Source organism: Ptychodera flava, chromosome 12 (assembly GCF_041260155.1).
Source record: "Ptychodera flava strain L36383 chromosome 12, AS_Pfla_20210202, whole genome shotgun sequence".
NCBI classification, from domain to species: domain Eukaryota; kingdom Metazoa; phylum Hemichordata; class Enteropneusta; family Ptychoderidae; genus Ptychodera; species Ptychodera flava.
In genome coordinates, this window is record NC_091939.1 from 26,011,833 (window position 1) to 26,032,716 (window position 20,884).

General features: G+C 38.4%; 2 protein-coding genes across 2 annotated transcripts in view; one reads left to right on the forward strand and one right to left on the reverse strand.

The window, feature by feature from the left end:
- The window catches only part of LOC139146207 (uncharacterized), a 101,551-nt gene that overhangs the window by 49,431 nt on the left and 31,236 nt on the right, over window positions 1-20,884 (reverse strand). The window lies entirely within an intron of this gene.
- The window catches only part of LOC139145519 (uncharacterized), a 51,131-nt gene that overhangs the window by 10,685 nt on the left and 19,562 nt on the right, over window positions 1-20,884 (forward strand). The window contains exons 3-6 of the mRNA XM_070716748.1: window positions 5,384-5,537; window positions 17,344-17,554; window positions 19,153-19,489; window positions 19,819-19,961. Of these exons, the coding sequence (XP_070572849.1) occupies window positions 5,384-5,537; window positions 17,344-17,554; window positions 19,153-19,489; window positions 19,819-19,961 (845 nt within the window). The remainder of the gene's footprint in view (window positions 1-5,383; window positions 5,538-17,343; window positions 17,555-19,152; window positions 19,490-19,818; window positions 19,962-20,884) is intronic.

The following is a 20,884-nucleotide window of genomic DNA, read 5'->3' on the forward strand; positions in this document are numbered from 1 at the left end:
GCCTGATGACATCACACAACACGTACCTCCCGCGAAGTTTATATGATTTCAAACATAGCAAAGACCTAAAAATTATCTCAGACAAAGTTGCGTAATTTTTCGAGAACAAAAATCGACTGAATCTCAACGGCACGAACACTATAACGTCGCGCCCGTCCATACCCTGGTTGCGGAACCCACGGTAATTGCGACCGGCTTCGAGTTGGTTGTTTTTTCGAAAAATGTTCATGTAATTCCTTAGCTAGGATATACTACATTCTTGTGTTTTCACAGTTCGGATTATTATTGTCGTAGCCTATAAAAATATTGATCGTGCCCATGACGCCTCGAGCTTCCGCGAATTCCGTGCATGAACACACCAGTATGCATGCAACGCGAACACGTCCAGTGCGTCCGACTACCACAGTCTCTTGTGGTTCAATACACAACAGCCGCTGTGTGGTATACGTAATGCATACCACAAATCGGCCATCATGAATCGAATCACAAGTGACTGTGGTTTACATGTAAGTACGCCCTCTGACGGACATTGCTTCCAGATTGCCTCGGTTTCAACCAGGAAGTGTAATTACTTGCGTCAATCATTTACGTCTATGGTGAGAAGTACTGGCTGTATGGTACGGCCCGCTGGCCATACGGCTGGCTCCGCGAAAATTTATAATTTCAAAGGCGCGCCACTATTGGCGCGCACGGCCAAGAAATCCGGGACAAAACAGAATTATATGCGAGAATGTTGCGGATTCGCGGCCTGGTGAGAACGCTGGATACACTATTCCAAAAAACCCAATTAATGAAAGATACTGCAACCAATGTAACACTAACAATATTGAAGATGAAATGCACTTTTTATTAGTATGTCAGAAATACAAAGTTCAAAGAAATAACTTTCTCAGCAAAATTAATCTCTCACACCACACAACTGAAAATCAGCTTATCTCTATACTAACAAAACAAGAGTCGTTCTTTAATGAACAACTTGCAGACTATATATTTACTCTTTAAAAGCACAGAAATATCAAGTTATATTTATTATTATAATTTATTACATATGTACCACAGATTATCAAATTGTTGGCAGCGAAATAAAGTTGGTATTTTCACAGACAGAGATAATATAGTCCCTCTATATATTTTGCATTTTCTAAAAAACTTTGACACTTTTCTAAGTATTTTAGCTTTTGATTGAGCTAATTATCACTGCTTTTAAATATTTTACTAATTGCTTGCTTTTAGCAAAGTATTTCACGTGTTTTATCAACTTCAATGCATTTCAGAAACAGGTCACGTGCCATTAAATAATGTTTACATAGAAAACCATGGTTAAGAAATTATTTCACGCTAAATTATGCAAATTAGTTATTATCCCGTACTACTTTCTATTGGTAAATATTGTCGCCGGCTCCTGAACAACAATAAATACTGAAGCGGATTGTATATCTGTTGAAGAAAATAATTATTACGATTGGCAGAACTGTATTTATTTCGAACATTTGGAATCAGAATTTTATTATCGAAGTGAAACTAATATCTCGGCACGGACGGAGCAAAATACTGTGACTACGATGGAAGCGGTGTACCGGCGAAGCCGTTGACATCTGCAAGATTTGCTACGGTCTCGACCGAAGACGTCAAAGCTCTCGTCAGGTTGCAAAAATAAACGGAAACACCGTTATGAAAATGCGTCCCGAAGTTGCTTTTTCAACCACTGGCTTTGGACAATAACAGTGTAGACTTGAGAGTTTCCAAACCAGTCGAGCTTGACCCACGACCGTGACGTAAAGCTTGCCAGTTTACGTCAGCATACAGAAACAGCGACGAAGAATATGATCTAGATTCTCGATCGGTATCCAGTTACAATAAATCACTCGCATACGAAGATCAACAACGGCAAATGAGTAATATTGAGTGGGGTTGATGACAAATTCAACCCGTGACCTCGGTCCGTGAGAGAGGGACCGTGATAGAGGGACTGTACCGTGACCGAGCACATCGACAAGCGACAGTGCAATACCCGTGTCGGCCATGGCAAAGACAAATGTGATAGATCGGCTCCTGCGACAACGCGGCGATCAGTACTTCGCAATCCTTGCAAAGGTGTAGCCAGCAAGTTCAAAACCAGTTACCCGTGCTATTATCAAATCACCGGAGGAGTCTCCTACTTCACATTCAACATCGCGGCCTCAGAAAACAACTCTTAACAGCGTCTTTCTTCGCCAGATGTCCGTTCATCACCGTGTTTCATTCACCGTAGATCTGACAGCCGTACTCGGACTCTGATTAGTCTAATTTCGCGTACAATTTTGAAATTTCAGTCATTGTAATTATTATTACAATTGATCTTGTTACTCTAAATACCAATTTTGTTCACATGTATTTAAAATATTTAAGATTTCTGTCCGAAACATCTTTGTTTGCGTATGTTTTTGTTGTCTTAGTCGAGATGGAAAGACAGTGATATAGTGAAATCGGTACGCTGCATCAAATATTTGCATATGAAAGGTAGAAAGTTTCCCTTAGCCAATCAGTGAGCTCACAGCTGATGAAAAGTTCATTGACCAGGGAAAGACACTTATTTTTTTATCCACTGGCCCTTCAAGTGGGGGGTTCGGTTCACTTGCCCGAATTGGAAACCACTTGCCCAGTATAATTTACGTGTTTGAAAAAAGCTAAAACATTGGTTTTTCATTTCACACACTTTATTTTGAAAATTATCATGTTATCATGAGAAAATGTCAGACATTCTCATTGGGTTCTCCTCACACTTCTAAGAGTGCTGGATGGCTCATTTATATTAAATTAATTATCAAAGCCTCACCAGCAGTATTATATAGCATTCTTTATGTGATTTTACTTCTGAACTAAAACAAGATTTTGGAATCTTTGAAGGGTTGGAATACAAGTATTGTTAACTGCCCAGTGAGACTGCATATGCAATTTTGAACAAGAAAAATAATGTGTGCCCAAACGTAAAATGGCACCCAATGCAAATATAGCAAAAACAGTGTACACCGTGCATATATGCATTTGAATATTCACGGAAACAACAGAGTAGTCCAATGTAATGCATAGTGTTGAATGTTTTCAACTGGGACAAAAATGTTTTGTTTTCTTTGTAGTATGGTGGGAAATCAAAATAATGGTTAAAATGTAAATTTACTTGTCCAATTTTTCACTAAAGAATGTTTTGTAAAGCTGTAAAAGACTATATCCTGTAAATGGGTAGAATTTAAAGAAAACCAGAAAAAATAGGAAGCCTTTTTAGGTCAACAAATTTCAAGATTTACAGCTAGTAGGGCTTTCATATTCATAGAAAAAATTCTAACAGTTCATATGTTTGTATGTTTACTTTCTTGGGGCTTAATGTACAAATAATAACAGCCATTTTAATTGTACCTTCAAAGTATTTTTGCAGTTAAAAGTTTTAACTTATATATACAGAAAGAAAAAAATCTGTAGCTATAAAGGAATGTTTTGAAGCTTCTGAAAAATAATGTACTTCTTTGTCATGTTTTTACTGCGCTGACATCATACACAAGCCCTATGAAGTTTGGATTACCATTGCACTATACCAGTATCCTATGTTTTTCTAATAACCTAGGTGGTCTTTTTAATGCTCATGCGCAGACTAAATAGAATTTAAACCAACAACCTAAGGCGTCGGTGGTTTTCTATGTGTCTTGAAAGATGAATTTCTCGATGTCAAACTCGCTCCAATTGCTTCTTGACAGTCATTTTAGAATGGGAAAATTCACAAACAGAGAGGTTGGTCGCCACGGACAAGTAACTTTTAGCTTATTGACCTGAAAATTAAGTCAGTGTTCATTGAAAATTCAAAGACTGGACCCGTTGACACCAAAGCTTGCTCATGACTTTCATTGCATGCGGTCTTGCCACGATGCCACTCACTGTCACTTAACAAGTTAACATTGAAGAGTACGTTTTAGTAAAACTCCCTTTTTGTGGTGATTTTTCACCACTGGACTTTATTTTTACATCATTATAAACGTTCATACAAAGCACAAAAACCGCTGTGTGTTTTTTTTACCGTATCAACATATTGTGCGACACCGTAACCTCACAGTCAATGCAATGAACTTTGGTGAACGTACGCTCCACCAGCTGAACAGCTTTTTCATATGCAAAATCAGCGTACGGTATTTAACCGGTGGTATTGTTTGAACTGCATTTTAATTGAAAGCGATTACATGATTCTTTTCATCAACTCTTCATGCAATTTTATGAAAAATCTTATGGAAATGTTCACAATGACATAACATGAAAATTTTTTGTTGTTTAAGTCCGTGTTCCCTCACCAGAAAATCGCTCTCGTGAATTCGATTTCTAGGTATTATTTTTTTCACTTGTCCCATCGGGCAAGTGGCATCGGAGGTTCACTTGCCCGAACGCGACTTTCACTTGCCCCGGGCAATCGGACAACCCTTAGTGTCTTTCCCTGTTGACAGCATATCAATGCGCACTATATAGAATCTATATGCAAACAGGCCGTGTCGTGATTACCTGTTTTCTTCGACGGCGATCGACAAAATTGGGGAACATATGTAATAATAACAGAACCCCATGGTCTTAGAGGGCACTCTGTGGCGTTCCGAAGCTTTGGCGTTCGCTCGGAAAAGTACTGGCGGCAGAATACACCGTATCCCTCGGGAAATACCTTCGGAACTTCACAGAGTGCCCTCTAAGGCCATGGGGTTCTGTCATAGTATTACTTTATCTTGTTACTTGAGAAAAGTTTTACCTTATTTTGTATTACAATTTATTGCCACAAATGTGATGTAAATCCTGTATTTACAAGCAAGCAATTATTATTATGTATGCGGGCGTGTATATATGTATGTATGTCATCAACGATGGCTTGTTGCGCAATATAAGTTTAATTTGACACAAGCTTGGCATTAAAATTTAAAATTAGGAAGTGTTAACAATGATCATTGTAGTCACACTTGATCAGCAGCATGTGAATCATGTCTAAGATATGTGTTTTCCCTGCATAGGATGTGATGGCTTATCAATGACTGACTAGACAACAATCCATATGGTTTATGTTTTGTGAACTTAATAACTGGGCCGTAGCTAAATTTTCTATTCTCACTAGGCCTTTACATGTATGGCATGATATATATTTAGATATTACAGAAAGAGAGAGGGTTGTCGAAAATAAGGGGTCATCATAGGTCGACAGAGTTATTCTAGTTGCCAATGGGATCAGTCTTGAATTAAATCCCATTTGTTGCTCAAGTTTGAGTGACAACTTGAAGATAACTATTGAAAGAATAAGCTTAAATAAATTAGTTTCAACATAGCTGTTAATTTGAAGATCAATATGCAAGTAATGTACCCATCTGGATTTATATTTGCTATGTAGGTAGAGGAGTATTTGCTGCTGTAGACATTGATGCTGGAGAATTTCTGTTAGAGTATGCTGGTGAAATTATATCAGAGGAAGAAGGTGAAAAAAGAGAAGAGACAATTCCAAGTGTTTACAGAAACTTTTTCAAGCACAATAGTAAGACATTCTGGTAAGTTTATTGATGTGACTTGTATACCAATGGATGGTATTGTTTGCCTTGTGTCAAACCTTGACTTAGAGCCCAACAATTGTCACGTCTGCGGCTGTCCACTATGAGTCCCATATACCTCAGGTGTGTTGATATGCTAACAATTCCCACAACCCCCTGCGTTGATCAGAACTTTTAAAATGGCGGCTAAAGTGCTCGGTCGCGCCGCTGCCTCTACACAAAGTGGTCACCGCAGTTAGCCAATTCAGTTTAATTCTACTGTTTCTAAGGCAAGGAAAAATTAGTGGACTGATGGCTATGACTATGAGTGTTCTCAAGTAGTTCAAACATGTTTTCCAAATATAGCGATGTTCTAAAAACCAAATTGCCCATAGCTCCAGGACAGGATCCTCATGCAGTTGCGATTGCCGGTTGATTTGAACCTGTGGCTTGATACGATGAAATGTAGGTGCCAGGCATCGCCTGTGCAGGGCCGTGCTACAAACCAGTAGATACACCTTTTGCTAACTGCCTCAAGACGCCCCTTACGGAAAATTGAGATCTACATCTAGTCCACATTAGATCTACAGTAGACTTTATTTTAATTGGGCAGTAGATGAACTGCTTCATCTACTTTTGTGCATACTAATGAGGTCATAGTTCAGAGAGTAGATGAAATGTAGACAAAATGTGGATGAAAAATTAGACGAAATTTAGATCTCAGGTAGATGACATGTAGACAAGATGTAGATCTATTGCTTCGTCTACTTTTGTGCATATTAATCATCAGGTCATAGTTTAGAGAGTAGATAAAATGTAGATGAAAGGCAGACAAGATGTAGATGGAATAAGTTACGTATAAGATGTAGCTTAGACAAGGAACAAGAAATTAGTGAGGCATGGAGATCTTGCAAAAGTGTTGGAAATGAAAGTGTATGTTAACATGTCAATCAAATTTTAGACTTTAAAAATTGACCGATGGCCATGGTGTAGCACAGGCTAGGGCTGCAGTTCATGATGAGTATCACAATATTGCATATCACAACAACATCCTCTTGATGTAATTTGGTGGCAACTTCACTGAGCACCATGGTATCAATGGACCTTTGCATAACATGAGATATCTCACGCTGGAAAATCAATCATTCAATGACCGATCATGAGTGGTATTCAGGTCGAAATAGAGAGTAGAACATTGTGCATGCTTAGGCCTACTCAATTTTTTCAAAATCTTTCTCTCAACTGTACATACATCATTACATGATTAACAGAACAAACTGCATACAAAGCATTTCAGTACATTCAACGACGCTTTATTAAAAAATTTAGAACTGAAATATTATACATGTTACACAATCAAAATTCATATGGTCGTGGTATTAAAACAGGCGATCAACAAACCTTGCCTACCTCACGGGCGTAACCTTGCAAGTACGTTGCATTACAATTACCGCAGTACCAGTACAGCTGTATACTGGCAGTGTAGAGGCACTGCCATCGTCAAGTTATCGATGCCAACCTATGACTCAATGTAATTCTCGATCGGAACACTTTCTATGCATATCAGAATTGATTTCACATTGTTTCCAAGGTGTAAAGATGACGAAAATGTGCTTGAAAAATAAGATTTGTTGAAGTAGTATACGAATGGTGAGCGGCTGGCTTCTCTCCCCGATATGCATTGATATGCTAGCTGAACCGTTGAAAACATGGCGCCTTCTGATTGCGCATGCGCACAAGGTCAACTCTCACTGTTGACCCGGAAATCGTAGCCAGTTACAAGGTCATTTGCGAGTCTAAAAGAGCAAGAGGTGGAGGCTGAAAAGTGGTGGGGAGATCAGTTCATGCGCGAACTCTTCATGAAAATGCAAGAAAATACGTCGCTCAGGTGATGAAATTACTTAAAGCAGTACTGGTAATTTTTAAAGCTGACTCGTGTTATGCATGCGTACTGAAATGCCATTGCCAAAATAACATTGTACTGTAGTCTTATCTGTTACACAATGATAACAATGTCAATACAATTATTTGTAAGTTGACTGAGAGATAGGGCCGTGGCTGCTGATTTTCACAAGATTCAGAAGTGACTTAATGATACTCAGAAAGTTTTATACGAGGATAGTTTTGATTTTATTTTTTACAATTAAAAGCAGCTGGGATATCAAACAGGTTCGTTTGATTGTTTGTTGGATATGAAGCCGAGGAAATAAATTTGTCAGTTAACAAATACCGGTAGCTCACTTGCATATTATTTATGAAGTTTTGTAATTAGTCACATAACTCCAAAAAAACCCTTACGAATTAGATCAGGGTCCGGCCCGTGGTTAGATGCTACTGTATTGACCCATCTGAAGAAAGTATCAATGAAAACATTGATTTTTTTATTCTTTTTATTGTGATTCACTTTAAAGTCACTTTTCAAAAATTAATTACTGGATAATCTTTACATTTTTAACTTTACCACAAAATTGTAGTTTGATCCCTGTGATATTTTGCATTTGTGTTCCTGGAGTTAAACAGGAGTGTCTTAGGATGAAAAGAAAATTAATTCACTAATTTCTTCTCTCTATTGTTGTACAGTATTATGTAAGGTATTATGTAAGGTAAAATGTCTTGTCTTTTACTGATGTCTTCTCGCATGGAGCCTGCAGTTTGCCAATCATAGAATTTGAAGGGATTGGATTGTTGGACATATAGTATACAGCAAGAAACAGTACATTAGATTAAATGTAGACAAGATGGTGATTTTTGAAGTAGAAGTAGATGAGTCTTTGTTTGCCTAAGTGAATTTTGTAGATGAAACTCCCTTAGATTGTATGGTAGATCAGTGTAGATCAAGCGTAGACGAAGTTAGTGCGAAATGTAGACATATAGTCATGTCTTGGGTGGACAATATCTGTAGACAAAGCTTCATGTAGACAAACTGCATGCTGTGGCTGTTCATCTACAAAACCCTGATGTAGATCTACATAAAGTCTACTGCAGATGGTCCGTAGATCTACTCTCATCTACTGTGGACATAGGTTTTCCGTAAGGGGCCGGATGGTCTGCATAAAATACACTGTCACGTCCACATGCAATCGCTCGAGGATTGTTGCACGGTCGGCAGACTGTTCTAGGAGCGATCGACTGCACGCATAGCAAACCTCAAGCGACTGTGGTCACATCCACGAATGTAACACTACACACATTAAACATTTTAATTTTTCGAAATACAATGCAATATTTACAAATAAAAAGTGCTTGTTATTTTTCAAAAGGGTTTTACGTGCCTTCAGTGACTGAAGCGGAGTCGCCAGCCGTCATGTTGTGCGGTAGAGCCACAGAACCTCAAAAAAAACAATGAATGTAGGCCTATGTGGAGTTCGCTAGTTGAAAGGCATTATAGTAGATCCTAATGTACATTCAGTCGGGTCGCGTACAACCAGGGATGTGACTTGGCTGAGCTTATAGCTAGCGGCAGACCCTCTACAGGGTGACACTAACATGAACAGTCTGATACCAGCAATCAAAAGAGCAACCACGTAGCCCTACGAGTATGGCAAGAGAATCCGGCTTTGGCTAAGCTTTCTCCTACCGACCACAGTCGCTTATAATACTGGGCTTAGTTTGCATATAGGACACTCGAGGGTAAATGCGTATCTATACCATACATGCATGTCTACAAGCCGCTGTTCTAGCGACTCAGAAGGCGGCGTAGCCAAAGCCGTACAGTGTCACTCGCCATACTCATGGGGCTAGCGACCACGGCCGTCACGCTACAAGCATATTTGCAGCTACATGTAGTGGTTATCAAGCTACTCAAAGTAGTAAAAGTGCATGGAATATGAACAATTATCGCTGTACACTGTACATGAATGGATTATCGACATACTGTTCATGCAATTAGGCTGCGTTCACAAAAAACGATTGGGGGGCTGGAGGAATCGCGATTGAAATCTTATTTTTTTTCAGATGCCCCCTCATATAAGCTCAATACCCAAAAGAATTTTCAAATGCCCCCCCTCTATATGTTCAAAATTGTTCATGCCCCCCCAACTATCACAGGCCCGCATATTTGTAAAGGATGTGTGCGCAGAAATGATAAACACGTATTGCGCCGTTCTGCTCACAGATGTTCAACACTACCTGCACTTTCTATAGTCATTTTCCCAAGGCAAGTTTTTTAAACGCATCAGTGAAATTTTTGGATTTATTGGTCTAAGCCAACTTGAGTTAATCTATCTCTGGCCAGGTCAATAGCTTCTGCCAAAGAGTATACAAAATGACGATCATGAAAGAGTAGGCAAATTGTGAAGTCTGGCTAATTGCAATATTGTCAAAAACTGAGCATAGTGACCTACCAAAAATTTGTTTCAAAAGTACAAGACATATATGAATTAGATGCTACTAAAAATTGACAATACTGGAAGGTTAAAATATTCCATCAAATAAATGTTTTAATCTCTGAAATTTTGGGTGTAATAATTGCAAATTTGGTTAAAAAATAAATAGCTCCATTTAGTCATATATTTTTTCATTTCGTCTCTAGTGTTCAAAGTTTTACTTCCTTCATTCATTCATTCATTCATTTATTCTTTATTTGTCATGTAAATTTTGTGTACATTGGCAGAAGACAAAAAAAAGAAAATTAATTAATATAATGCAAAAAGACTAAATATACTTATAATTACCTAAACATACATTTACACAAACACGCATCAGGTTACAACTGATTCAATAGACTGATTGACCTTGGTACAAAACTATGCTTAAATCTATTTGTACTAGAACCTGGAACCCTTAAAGGCGACAATCACCACTTGGAAGGTATTTGTATTCTGTATGGAGTGGATGATTCGGATCTTTCAATATTTTCTTTGCCATCTTAATAACTTTATCTTTTTATACCTCTGAGTTCTGCGCAAGTTCATCACGGTTGTCATGAAGCAGCTTTTTACAGATTTTTGTAGGGCGATTGAGGTCTTCTTTTAGATGATTTGATAGCAGATCGTAGAAAGCGGTGCTAGCATAGTTAATAATAGATGATATTGTTGAGTTGAAAAAAGGGCAATTACACTTGAACTTACATTTAACTTTCTCATCAATCTTACATAATACATTTGTTTGTTTACCTTTCTCAGTTGATTTTCTACATGTTATGAGAATGACAGTTTACAGTCGATCATACAGCCTAAGTATGGATATGCTGATCACACTCTCTCTACCTTCGTATTATTTTTCACAACTAACTGTTTTTCGTTTTGTTTCCTTCTAAAGTCCAAAAAAAAGCTCTTTCATCTTTGACACATTAAGATCTAAATTAAAGTTGTCATTACACCAGGTGTTAACAAAGTCAATGCACTCAAAATATTCCTGATCGTCATCGCTCGAAATAAACCCCACAACCCATGTGTCATCTGCATACTTCTCAATCAGTGTCCCAAGCTAAAAGAAAATCAAGCATGGTGACCCCAATCTTTTTTCTTTAATATTTGATTATTCTCATATGCCAGAATTCAAAAATTTCCTTGTGTTCTTCCATGTGTTGCTCTCTGGCCTGATCTTATTTAGTACTGTCTCACTGTCATGAGCATCATTGGACACAAACTATTATTCAACTACCATGTATATCAGAGTCAGAGCTATGTCTGTCACTGTTCAGGTATGCAGTAGCAGTGACACTACAATAGTAGGGCAGTATCTGATAGTGACAGTTGCCCGCAGTTAACTTTGATAATTTTGACAATATTTTTGTTCAGTTTATACAACTGCATCCTTGTTCTACTCCCTACAGCATGCATGTTGAACTGTCCAGTACTCAGCTTGCTATCACAGCCTCTGTATGTGTACCGTGCATTTGTATCACTGACAACTGACTGTCAGTCTGGACTCTAATTAAACTATCACCTAATACATATTTATATATACAGGCTTTGTCGACAAACTGAACATTGTGTGTTTGAGCATGCTGTAGGGAGACAGCAAGAAACTGTAGTTGATATATTGCATAGAAATATTGCAAAAATCATCAACAGTTGCAGCTTCTGCCCTGTTACTAGGCTCAAGTTTGATTTTTTACGACAAATCACTCGTTTAGATTTTTTCGAGATAAAAGTCATGGAATGTGACAAAATGGTTCTGGATTCTGTTAAATTATTACTAACATTACAACATTTGGATGACATAAAACTGATATTCATTTTTCATTAAATTACCTACAAAAACTTATTGGAAAATGTAAACCATTAAAGGGAACCAAAAATTTTCAAGCCCCCCCCCAACAGGTAGAGCAAAATTTTCAAGTCCCCCCTCTACTACCCCCAAAATTTTCGAATCCCCCCTGAATTCCTCAAGCCCCCTAATCGTTTTTTGTGAACACAGCCTTAAGCATATCCTTTCCCATAACTACAAGTGTTATTGCATTATTCATCCATTATTCTGCAAGGACATGCACCACGTCCTGTTTTACTAGCTCATGCTCCTTTACAGTTACAAGATCTTCCCTCACGGAAAAAATATGGCTTCTGGCACGTAGTTGTGCATGCTAACCCACAATAGTTGTGGATACCAAGCTGCAACTGTTTGTGGCTTATAAGCTGGTTATTCATATTTTATCTGATTTGACCCATGACCTGTTGGCAATCTGGCCGATCATAAGGAAATCTTCACATGATCTACAACAATCTTACCAATCATAAAGAAGTCACATGATCTATGACATCATCCAGCGTGATTCCTATAGAGTTCCGGGTTCAAAGTCTGTTCTGACCCACGCACTGTCTCCTTGCTTCAGCAAGCAGTTTGATCGAGCACAGCTGCATGCGAGCTTGCGTTTGAAAATCAAAACGACAGAAAATACATGGGAATAACCTTTACCAGATCAACACAAAACTCTACAAAAACGGCTCTGACATATCAGTCTCGTGACTTACAAACTTTGCCCGACGATGACTTTCATTGCGCACGTCCGTATTTTGAAGCCCGGCGTGAGTCAATGTTGAAACTATGTGTACATTATTATACGCTGGGAAAGCTTACCGTACGTAAGCTTTCAAGACCTACTCCGTAATCGCAGTTCATTTAAAACCCGCGCGTGAAAAGGATGTAAGAAAACACAAAAGAACAAGATATACGTTATTTTTGAGTTGCAGTTCTTTGAAAGACTCGTCTTTTCAAGGGAGATATGCACGTGAAATAAGTTCATCCATATTTTACGTCCATATATGGTTCGCCAGAGTTCAGTTACGCTGTCAATGAGAACCGATCATTTGCAAAACGTACATAAAAAGTCAGTGATTGATTTACTGCACCGATCAATGTCAAATGGTAGTTTTTCACACAATTTGTTGAAAATCAAAGGTTTCCTGCTATGTCAGCTGTAAGTGTCAATGGATATCTCAAGGTTAAGTACAAAAAGACGTCATGCATGCACAAGTGGAGTGTCAAGTCAATGTTGTGGCTTATAGTGAGCAATATCTTGCTCAAAATGGGTTTATTTAAATATTTTAGCATATCTGCCACAAAAGATTTGACTTGTGTGACTGTTAAGTGCCTCTAGTGGCACATATCGGCACATAATGAAAAAAAAATTACTTGCAGCCTTTTTTGTGTGCAGCTTATAAGCCGCAAGACAGTGGGACATGTGCCACAAAAAAAATTCATAAGGGAATTGGCTCGATGTCGGCGTTTTATGGGCCTCTTACATTTCACTAAGCTTGACGCATTCCAAGTTGCCACGTTTTTTGACAAAAACATTGAACTGGATTCTGGGTATATGGCCTATTGTTATAACTGTTTATCAACAAAGAAATCACGCAGGCACAGATGTGAAGATTGTGGCGCTTTAAGTACAGCAACAGGTTGCACATTGGAAAGTTCTGGCTGGTACAGTAATGTATTGTAGACCTTTTGTTGCCATGTGTTCAGGATTCCATGTATCTGTCTAAGTAGACACAACAAAAGAAAGGGTTTTGTTTTCAGACCATTAAAGGCAAATGAGCTGCAACTTTTAACATTATTTTCATGATTTTATATTTACATTAAAATTAGTCTATAGAAATGTTCACAGATGTATGTAAGTACCGGTATAATTATCCACTGAGTTAGACCATAGGGGAAAGAAATCAGTCCCCTGGGGTGGGGAGGGAGGGTTTTTTGTGCAACGCTTTACCTTATTTGATTTTATTAATTTTGACTGTGATATTTCAAATAAAGAGTTCAACTCCACACCGTCTGACTGTTTTCTTTATTGCTACAAGTAATTTTATTAATTTTGACTGTGATATTTCAAATAAAGAGTTCAACTCCACACCGTCTGACAGCTTTATATATTACCGACAAGTCCTTATCTCCTCTCCAACTTGTGTATACACCACTGTAATTGCTCCGAAAACATTGCCAACTTGCTAATCCGCTGTCCGTATCAGCGGATTAAGTGATTGAGTCAACACCACAGCCGTCCCACTCGCATTAAAATAAGGAAAGGGTTGAAAATCACAGACACAGTGTCACGATGTCGTCCGTAAAACTAGTGGACGCTTAAAATATTCATGAATTCGTAAATAAATAGGAAGGTACACAACTTATTATTCATAAATAAACGGTAAAGGAGCTCCCTAGTGACCGGCCATTGAGAGAAATTACTGAAAGCAACAACCTCGCGACCGGTCGTGTAGACAAATGTTGGCAAAAATTCCACACTTTACACTTACAGCCACGACCTCACGATCGGTCATGGAGAAAAATTACCGGGAAAAAAAGTAAAAACCTGAAAGCCATAACCTCATGACCGATCATTGGGAAAATTTCGGGCTTATAAAATTCAACACTTTTATAGCCACGACCGGTCGTTGAAAAAAATTACCGGGGAAAAAAGTCAAAGCTTGAAAGCCATAACCTCATGACCGATCGTTGAGAAAATGTCGGGAAAAATTTAACACTTTACGGCCACTACCTCAACCGGTCGTGGACAGAAAATGAAGTCGAATACCTGAAAGTCACGGTCGTTGAGAAAATGTCGTGAAAATTCAACACTTTACAGCCACGACCTGGTGCGATCGGTTGTGGAGAGAAAATATTGGGAAAAAATCGGAAACCTGAAATCTACGACCGTGGACGCTTAAACTATTCTCGTGGAGGGAAATTGAAGCTCCTTGTCTGTGATGAAATCAACTAGGCTACCGTCCGACCGATCAGGAGAGAAAATGTAGAAAAGTTAAAAAGTCACTAACAACAGCCATGTGGAGAGACAGCTCAGAAAAAATTAAAATACATGATCTGGACGGCCTGAAGGTGAACAGCAACATTAATGACATAGATTAAGTTCCTGACTACATTTTCCTACCCTAGAACTTTAAAAAGCTAAGTCCATCCTTTCAGTTCATTCAGATTATGTGCTGTCGTCGTTGAGTTGCGTGTTTGAGGAATGATACTGGTGGAAAGTGCATAACTTAACAATACAGCGAAAATATATAAAAGTCAGCGTGGACCCTCTGTTGTGCCGCGCAACAACCTAAACGCAGCCGCTGACGTTTTTACAGACAGAATACACAGACAATGTATCAAATACCATGAAATCGTTTTCATTGAAAAGGCGTGCTTGCAGTACCAGCACACAAACAAAAAACTGAATAAAAAGTTGATAATTTTATCCATCTTGTTCTCGGAAAGTGAAGTGAGGGCTGTCCGTCGTTGGGGAAAATACTATAACTTACGCTACACATGGACGCGGAAGTGAAAAACACACTAACATTTTAAAACGAGAACGGGCAAGAAAATGTCAGTAAATTCGTAATCCTGGTAATAACTGGGGTTAATATTAGGAAGTCTAATCGTGTTCCTTGCCATTCAAGATGTTTTGTTGATACGATGTGCAAATTGTGGAGGTTCTTTTGGAGTACCTGTAGGTGAGAACTTCATTGGTACGGATTGTCGCTGATGTATTAGCGGGGAGGCCGGGCAAACGAGTCAGTCACGTCGATGACGGTGTGCTATGTTTACGATAGACGCTATAGATGTACGGTGACGATGGTGGCATCGAATAATATCTGAATATCATGGAAAGTGTATAATACTGGCATACACGATGACATCAATCTATATTGAGCTGCCTGCAGCGGTGTTCGGTTCGGTTGATGCTGTCTGAGCCTCGCCACAAGGAGAAAAATTCTGCTTGTCTGTGGCTGTTGAAGCTACCACCTCAATTGACCAAGGAGGTTTGTGTAGATGCAGAGGCAGGTAACGTGATACCTCGCCCTTCAGCTCTTTCCGTGCAGGATTTACAGAAGTTTTGGTTATATTCTCCAAATCACCGTTAGCAACATTTTGTGACAAAAAGGAATTGAATCCTTGTTTTTGATTTTGTAGGATTGATCAAAACCAGTCGTGTAGCGTGATCTTATAAAACTTTTGCTCATTTTGAGCATGATGTACTAACTTTGACATTATGTAACATCAAACGCATCATGGGAAATATGTTTACTTCTGGATTGGAAATAAACAGGTTTGAGGTCAAAAGGTTCTACTTCCGACTTCCGCTCTTACGGACGACATCGGACCATGACCGACTCAAAAATGTAGGTTGGTTTTCTGGCTCAAGGTGACCATTTTAGACGGCGTACTTTGGCATGTAACAGTTCATCGGTATAGCGATGCTTTTGATAGTCGTTAAATTTCGATTGACTTCTATATCTGCTCACATTTGCGTTTTTTTGTAACAATGTGTCTGAGATCTTCAACCCTTTCCTTATTTTAATGCGTGTGGGACGGCTGTGGTGTTGACTCAATCAATTAATCCGCTGATACGGACAGCGGATTAGCAAGTTGGCAATGTTTTCGGAGCAATTACAGTGGTGTATACACAAGTTGGAGAGGAGATAAGGACTTGTCGGTAATATATAAAGCTGTCAGACGGTGTGGAGTTGAACTCTTTATTTGAAATATCACAGTCAAAATTAATAAAATTACTTGTAGCAATAAAGAAAACAGTCAAACGGTGTGGAGTTGAACTCTTATTTGAAATATCACAGTCAAAATTAATAAAATTAAATAAGGTAAAGCGTTGCACAAAAAACCCTCCCTCCCCACCCCAGGGGACTGATTTCTTTCCCCTATGAGTTAGACTGCATGGGAGGTTTCAGGTTTCCAAACATGGCTACCTGCATGTACAACGTGACTATATATGATAAACAGCATAGATGATACATGTACACATTGAATCTTTACAAAAAAGCATGGTGCAACCTACTGAAAAGATGGATAAAGGATTCACTCGACTTTAACAAAATAGTCTCTCTTTTGCACATAATATGGCAAGATTTTGAAAATGGGAGGGAAATTTAAAAAGGAACATAAATCTGTTCCTGCCTATTCTGCCGCTAGCGAAAGTAGTTGAGGCATATAGTTAATGACTATATTGTTCAATTATAGATAGCATTGAATATCTAATAAAATTGAAAGGAGGCTTGATGTTAGATGCATTTTCGCAGAAATGCAGCTCCTGGGCCTTGAATGACTGGTCTTACAGATTATAATACTTCACTAAACTTGATGTTCTATTTTACTGTAAGAAGATACAGTAAGTCATATTCTAACAATCAAGGGCAATGAAAGACATCAAGCTTCTCGCATTTGGCCTTAGTTTTATTTTTTGGACTAAATACCTTGACTATAAATGTTTCCACAGCAGCAGTCGTTTTATTCACATTTTGGTTGAAAATGATCACACACAGTTTGATTCATAATAACAATGTTGTCAATATGATATTGCACACTGATGGCTCCATCTAATAGAAATGTGACATTTTCTGAAATGCCATAACATTGTCATTTTATTTTTCCTTTTCAGTATTGACGCTACAACTGAACCGTCTGAAGGTCCACAATATGGTCGGTTGGTAAATCATGGTGATCATTCACATGAACTCAACTCTAAGATGAGAATAGTTGTGTGTGAATCAGTCCCACATCTTTGTTTATTCTCTATTAAAGCCATTGCAGCTGGAACTGAGATATTATATAACTATGGAATCAAGGATTTACCTTGGAAAAAACCAAAGGTATACCAGTACACTTATCTTCATTTTACCCCTCTCTGTACTTAACTATCTACATAACTATAAAAAGATTCTTATCACCATTTCAATTACCGTTTCAAATGTGTTCTGGAGTAAGGAGACTTCAGTTTTATAAAGTGTTCAAACAATTGCATAACCAGCCATACAGAAAAGTTTGAAGTGAAATAGGGATTGAAGCACCTGTTTAGTCAAACAAAACAATGATTTTTTTCTATTGCCAGGGCAAAGGAAATTTACATGTTATTAAGTTCACTTTCAACAGAGATTTGCCACCTCAGTTAGTCATTTGCAATACATGCTTAAGCTTACTGTGATTTCTATGACTGTTACATTTTGATTTTGAAACTTTCACTGGTACAGTAATGCCTAAACATACTTTTCCTAGATAAAAATACACAATTTTACTTGTGCTTTGTATCATTGTTATTTAAAATGACAACCTTCAATGGTACAAATCATGGAGAATTGTGGGTACAAACAGTGCTGTGATATCATCATGTCACGAGTCAAGGGTTACTGCACTCACTGGTGCCCTACCCCTGGGTGATATGTGTCAATGGGCGTCCTCTAAGGAATTTTGTTGCCTGCACGTATTTAACACACCTAAGATGAACCAGATTATCTAAAAAATAAGTTTCCTTTAAAAAATACTGTAAACCGGGAAATTTTCGCGGCGAGAAATTTTGCGATATGAACAGAGGCAACTATTTCGCGACGATTAATTTTCGCGTTCTCTCATTTCACTATAAATTTTTGGTCTATTTTATCAATAGCTGCGTCGTTTATCACCGAAAAACATTCTTTAACTTGTCCATTTGTCGATTATGCGGCGAGACTTTTAGCCACTAGCAATGATGTTCAAACAAGTCACACAATGTGTAGCAAAATCACATTAATGTATCTACATTAATATTTCTTTGTTGTTTTTACTTAAAGATCCATTAGCTGTATCTTTTGGTCATTCTATGATTTTGTTTGTTATATGTATCAACTACAGTTTCTGGTTTGAATCCCTGAACCATGATGAAATACCCAGTATTTTGGTCATCATTAAACCCTATATGTGTACGATCTGCATTGTTATTGTTGAAAGTTTGTATTCTAGTCTGGACCAGAATTCAATCGTCAACAATAACAATGGACATTTCACTTGTATAGCCTACAATGACAAGCAGAATACTGGACACTTGAGCATTATGTGCGGATAAGCCTAGGAAACTGGAGTACACAAAACCAAGTCATGAAAAATAGTCAAAAGTAACAGCTACATGTAATGTCCCTGTAATTGAAACTTTGTGTCACCATCACATTTTCTTTGGTATTAGCTTGCGTGAGTGTGTCTGTTTGCTAGAATGTGAATAGAGCTGAGTGGTGTGGTATGTTTCTCGATGTTAACCACACATCGTTGTTGAAAATTTTCACGACTGCTAATTTTCGCGTTTTTCTGACCCTCGCGAAGTTCCCGAAAATTTCTCGTACGCGAAAATTTCTAGGTTAACAGTATATCTTTATCTACTATTATGAATTAACTACAGTGTCTTTAAAAAAAAAATTCAATCTTACTTCAAAATATTTTACAGAATAAAGACTGTGTACAGCTGTCCAAAAGTAAGGATGTAGCAGCCAAAGACAACATCACTGGTGACCCGTCCTTAATTAGCTATTGCCAGGAACCACAGCAAGCTTATCAACCGGAACTGCAGGTTTTGCATGACCAGTTAGGCAGTGACCGTGAGTCTACAACTGCGGGTAACCAGGAACCTGAACTAGTTTCACATGACCAGTTAGGCAGTGACCGTGAGTCTACAACTGCGGGTAACCAGGAACCTGAACTAGTTTCACATGACCAGTTAGGCAGTGAGTCTACAACTACGGGTAACCAGGAACCTGAACTGGTTTTGCAAGACCTGTTAGGCAGTGAGTCTACAGCAAAATGTGTTCTGTCACCTGAGAGTAGATTGGCACACTTTGACAAAGTTCTTACTGGACAGTTTGGAAGAAAATGTATCGACAATATTGTCTTCAATAGGAGATAGCAGATGGAAGCAATGGAAACCAGGTCTTCCTTGGAATATATGACAATCATGCTGTTGCTGTAAAGCGTGTTAACAATGATTTTGTCAAGACAGAACTTGACCTCTATCAGATTCTGAAACCACTGAATCTACATCATGTTCTAAAGACAATATATGCAAGTCAATTAAGATGATGACTTTACCTATCTGTTTTGTGTGATTTTTTTTCAGATTTTGCTCCAGTGTGTGCTGATGTTGATCAAGAATCATATGCCTCAGACAGTTACTGTTCAGTATTGGGTGAGATGCCAAGGCATGCCATCAACTTCCAAGCCATGAATGAATTACTTTCATCAACTGATGGTTTGACATCGGTGAGTAAAAGTACCTGCATTGTTTAGCTGTCATGTACCAACCAGTAGTTTTTTAGCTCCGCTGTCAGCGGCGCAGAGCCTTTCAGATAGGCTGATTGTCCATTGTCCGTCCATCCGTCGTCAGTCAACATTGCCTTCTTCTCTGAAACCGCTGGTCCAATTGCTTTCAAATTTGATATGCAGGTCTCCTCTAGGAGTGACTTTAGTCAGATTTGTTCAAATCGTGTTGAAATTCACATTTGTATTTTTGGGCAATTTTTGCTGTTTTTGTCAAAAGTCTTGTTCTCTGAAACCACTGGTTGGATTGCTTTCAAAATTGATATGCAGGTCAAGGGTGACCTTAGTCTGAAATAGCCTGTGCAATTCCTTTGATACTTAAATCATTAAAATTGCATGTTTGTGATTTGAGGGCAATGTGAAAATACTTCTCATGCAAAAACAACTGGTCAAACAGATCAGGTAAGGTGTCATGACGTACTGTGTAAGTGGAGCCATCATTGGATGTGGGCCACTAATGTAAAGGACTGAACGTACTTCCTGGTTTGTTATCCGGTTCGTTACCCACGTAGGTAATGGGTGATTAATACATTTTGTATGGATATTGTTATGAAGTGCTCAGAAACAGGTCCAAAATTGTATACCAAATCTCAATCTGCTTAGATCTGTACTTTTTGAGGAGATTTTTGAAGTTTTGATGAATTTTCTTCGAAAATTCAAGGTAGCGGCCAAAGTCACATGACCACTCGCAATTTTAGGGGCTTATATTGTAGGCCTACAGGCAAGTATAACACACACAAAATGTGAAGTTGATCTGCCCTGTGATTTTTGATTGGTAGCCATTCATAAGTTTTCACGTAATTTGATATAGCTGCAAGGTCACGAGACTAATTAAGTATTCAAGGGATAGGTGCATGAGTACTCCC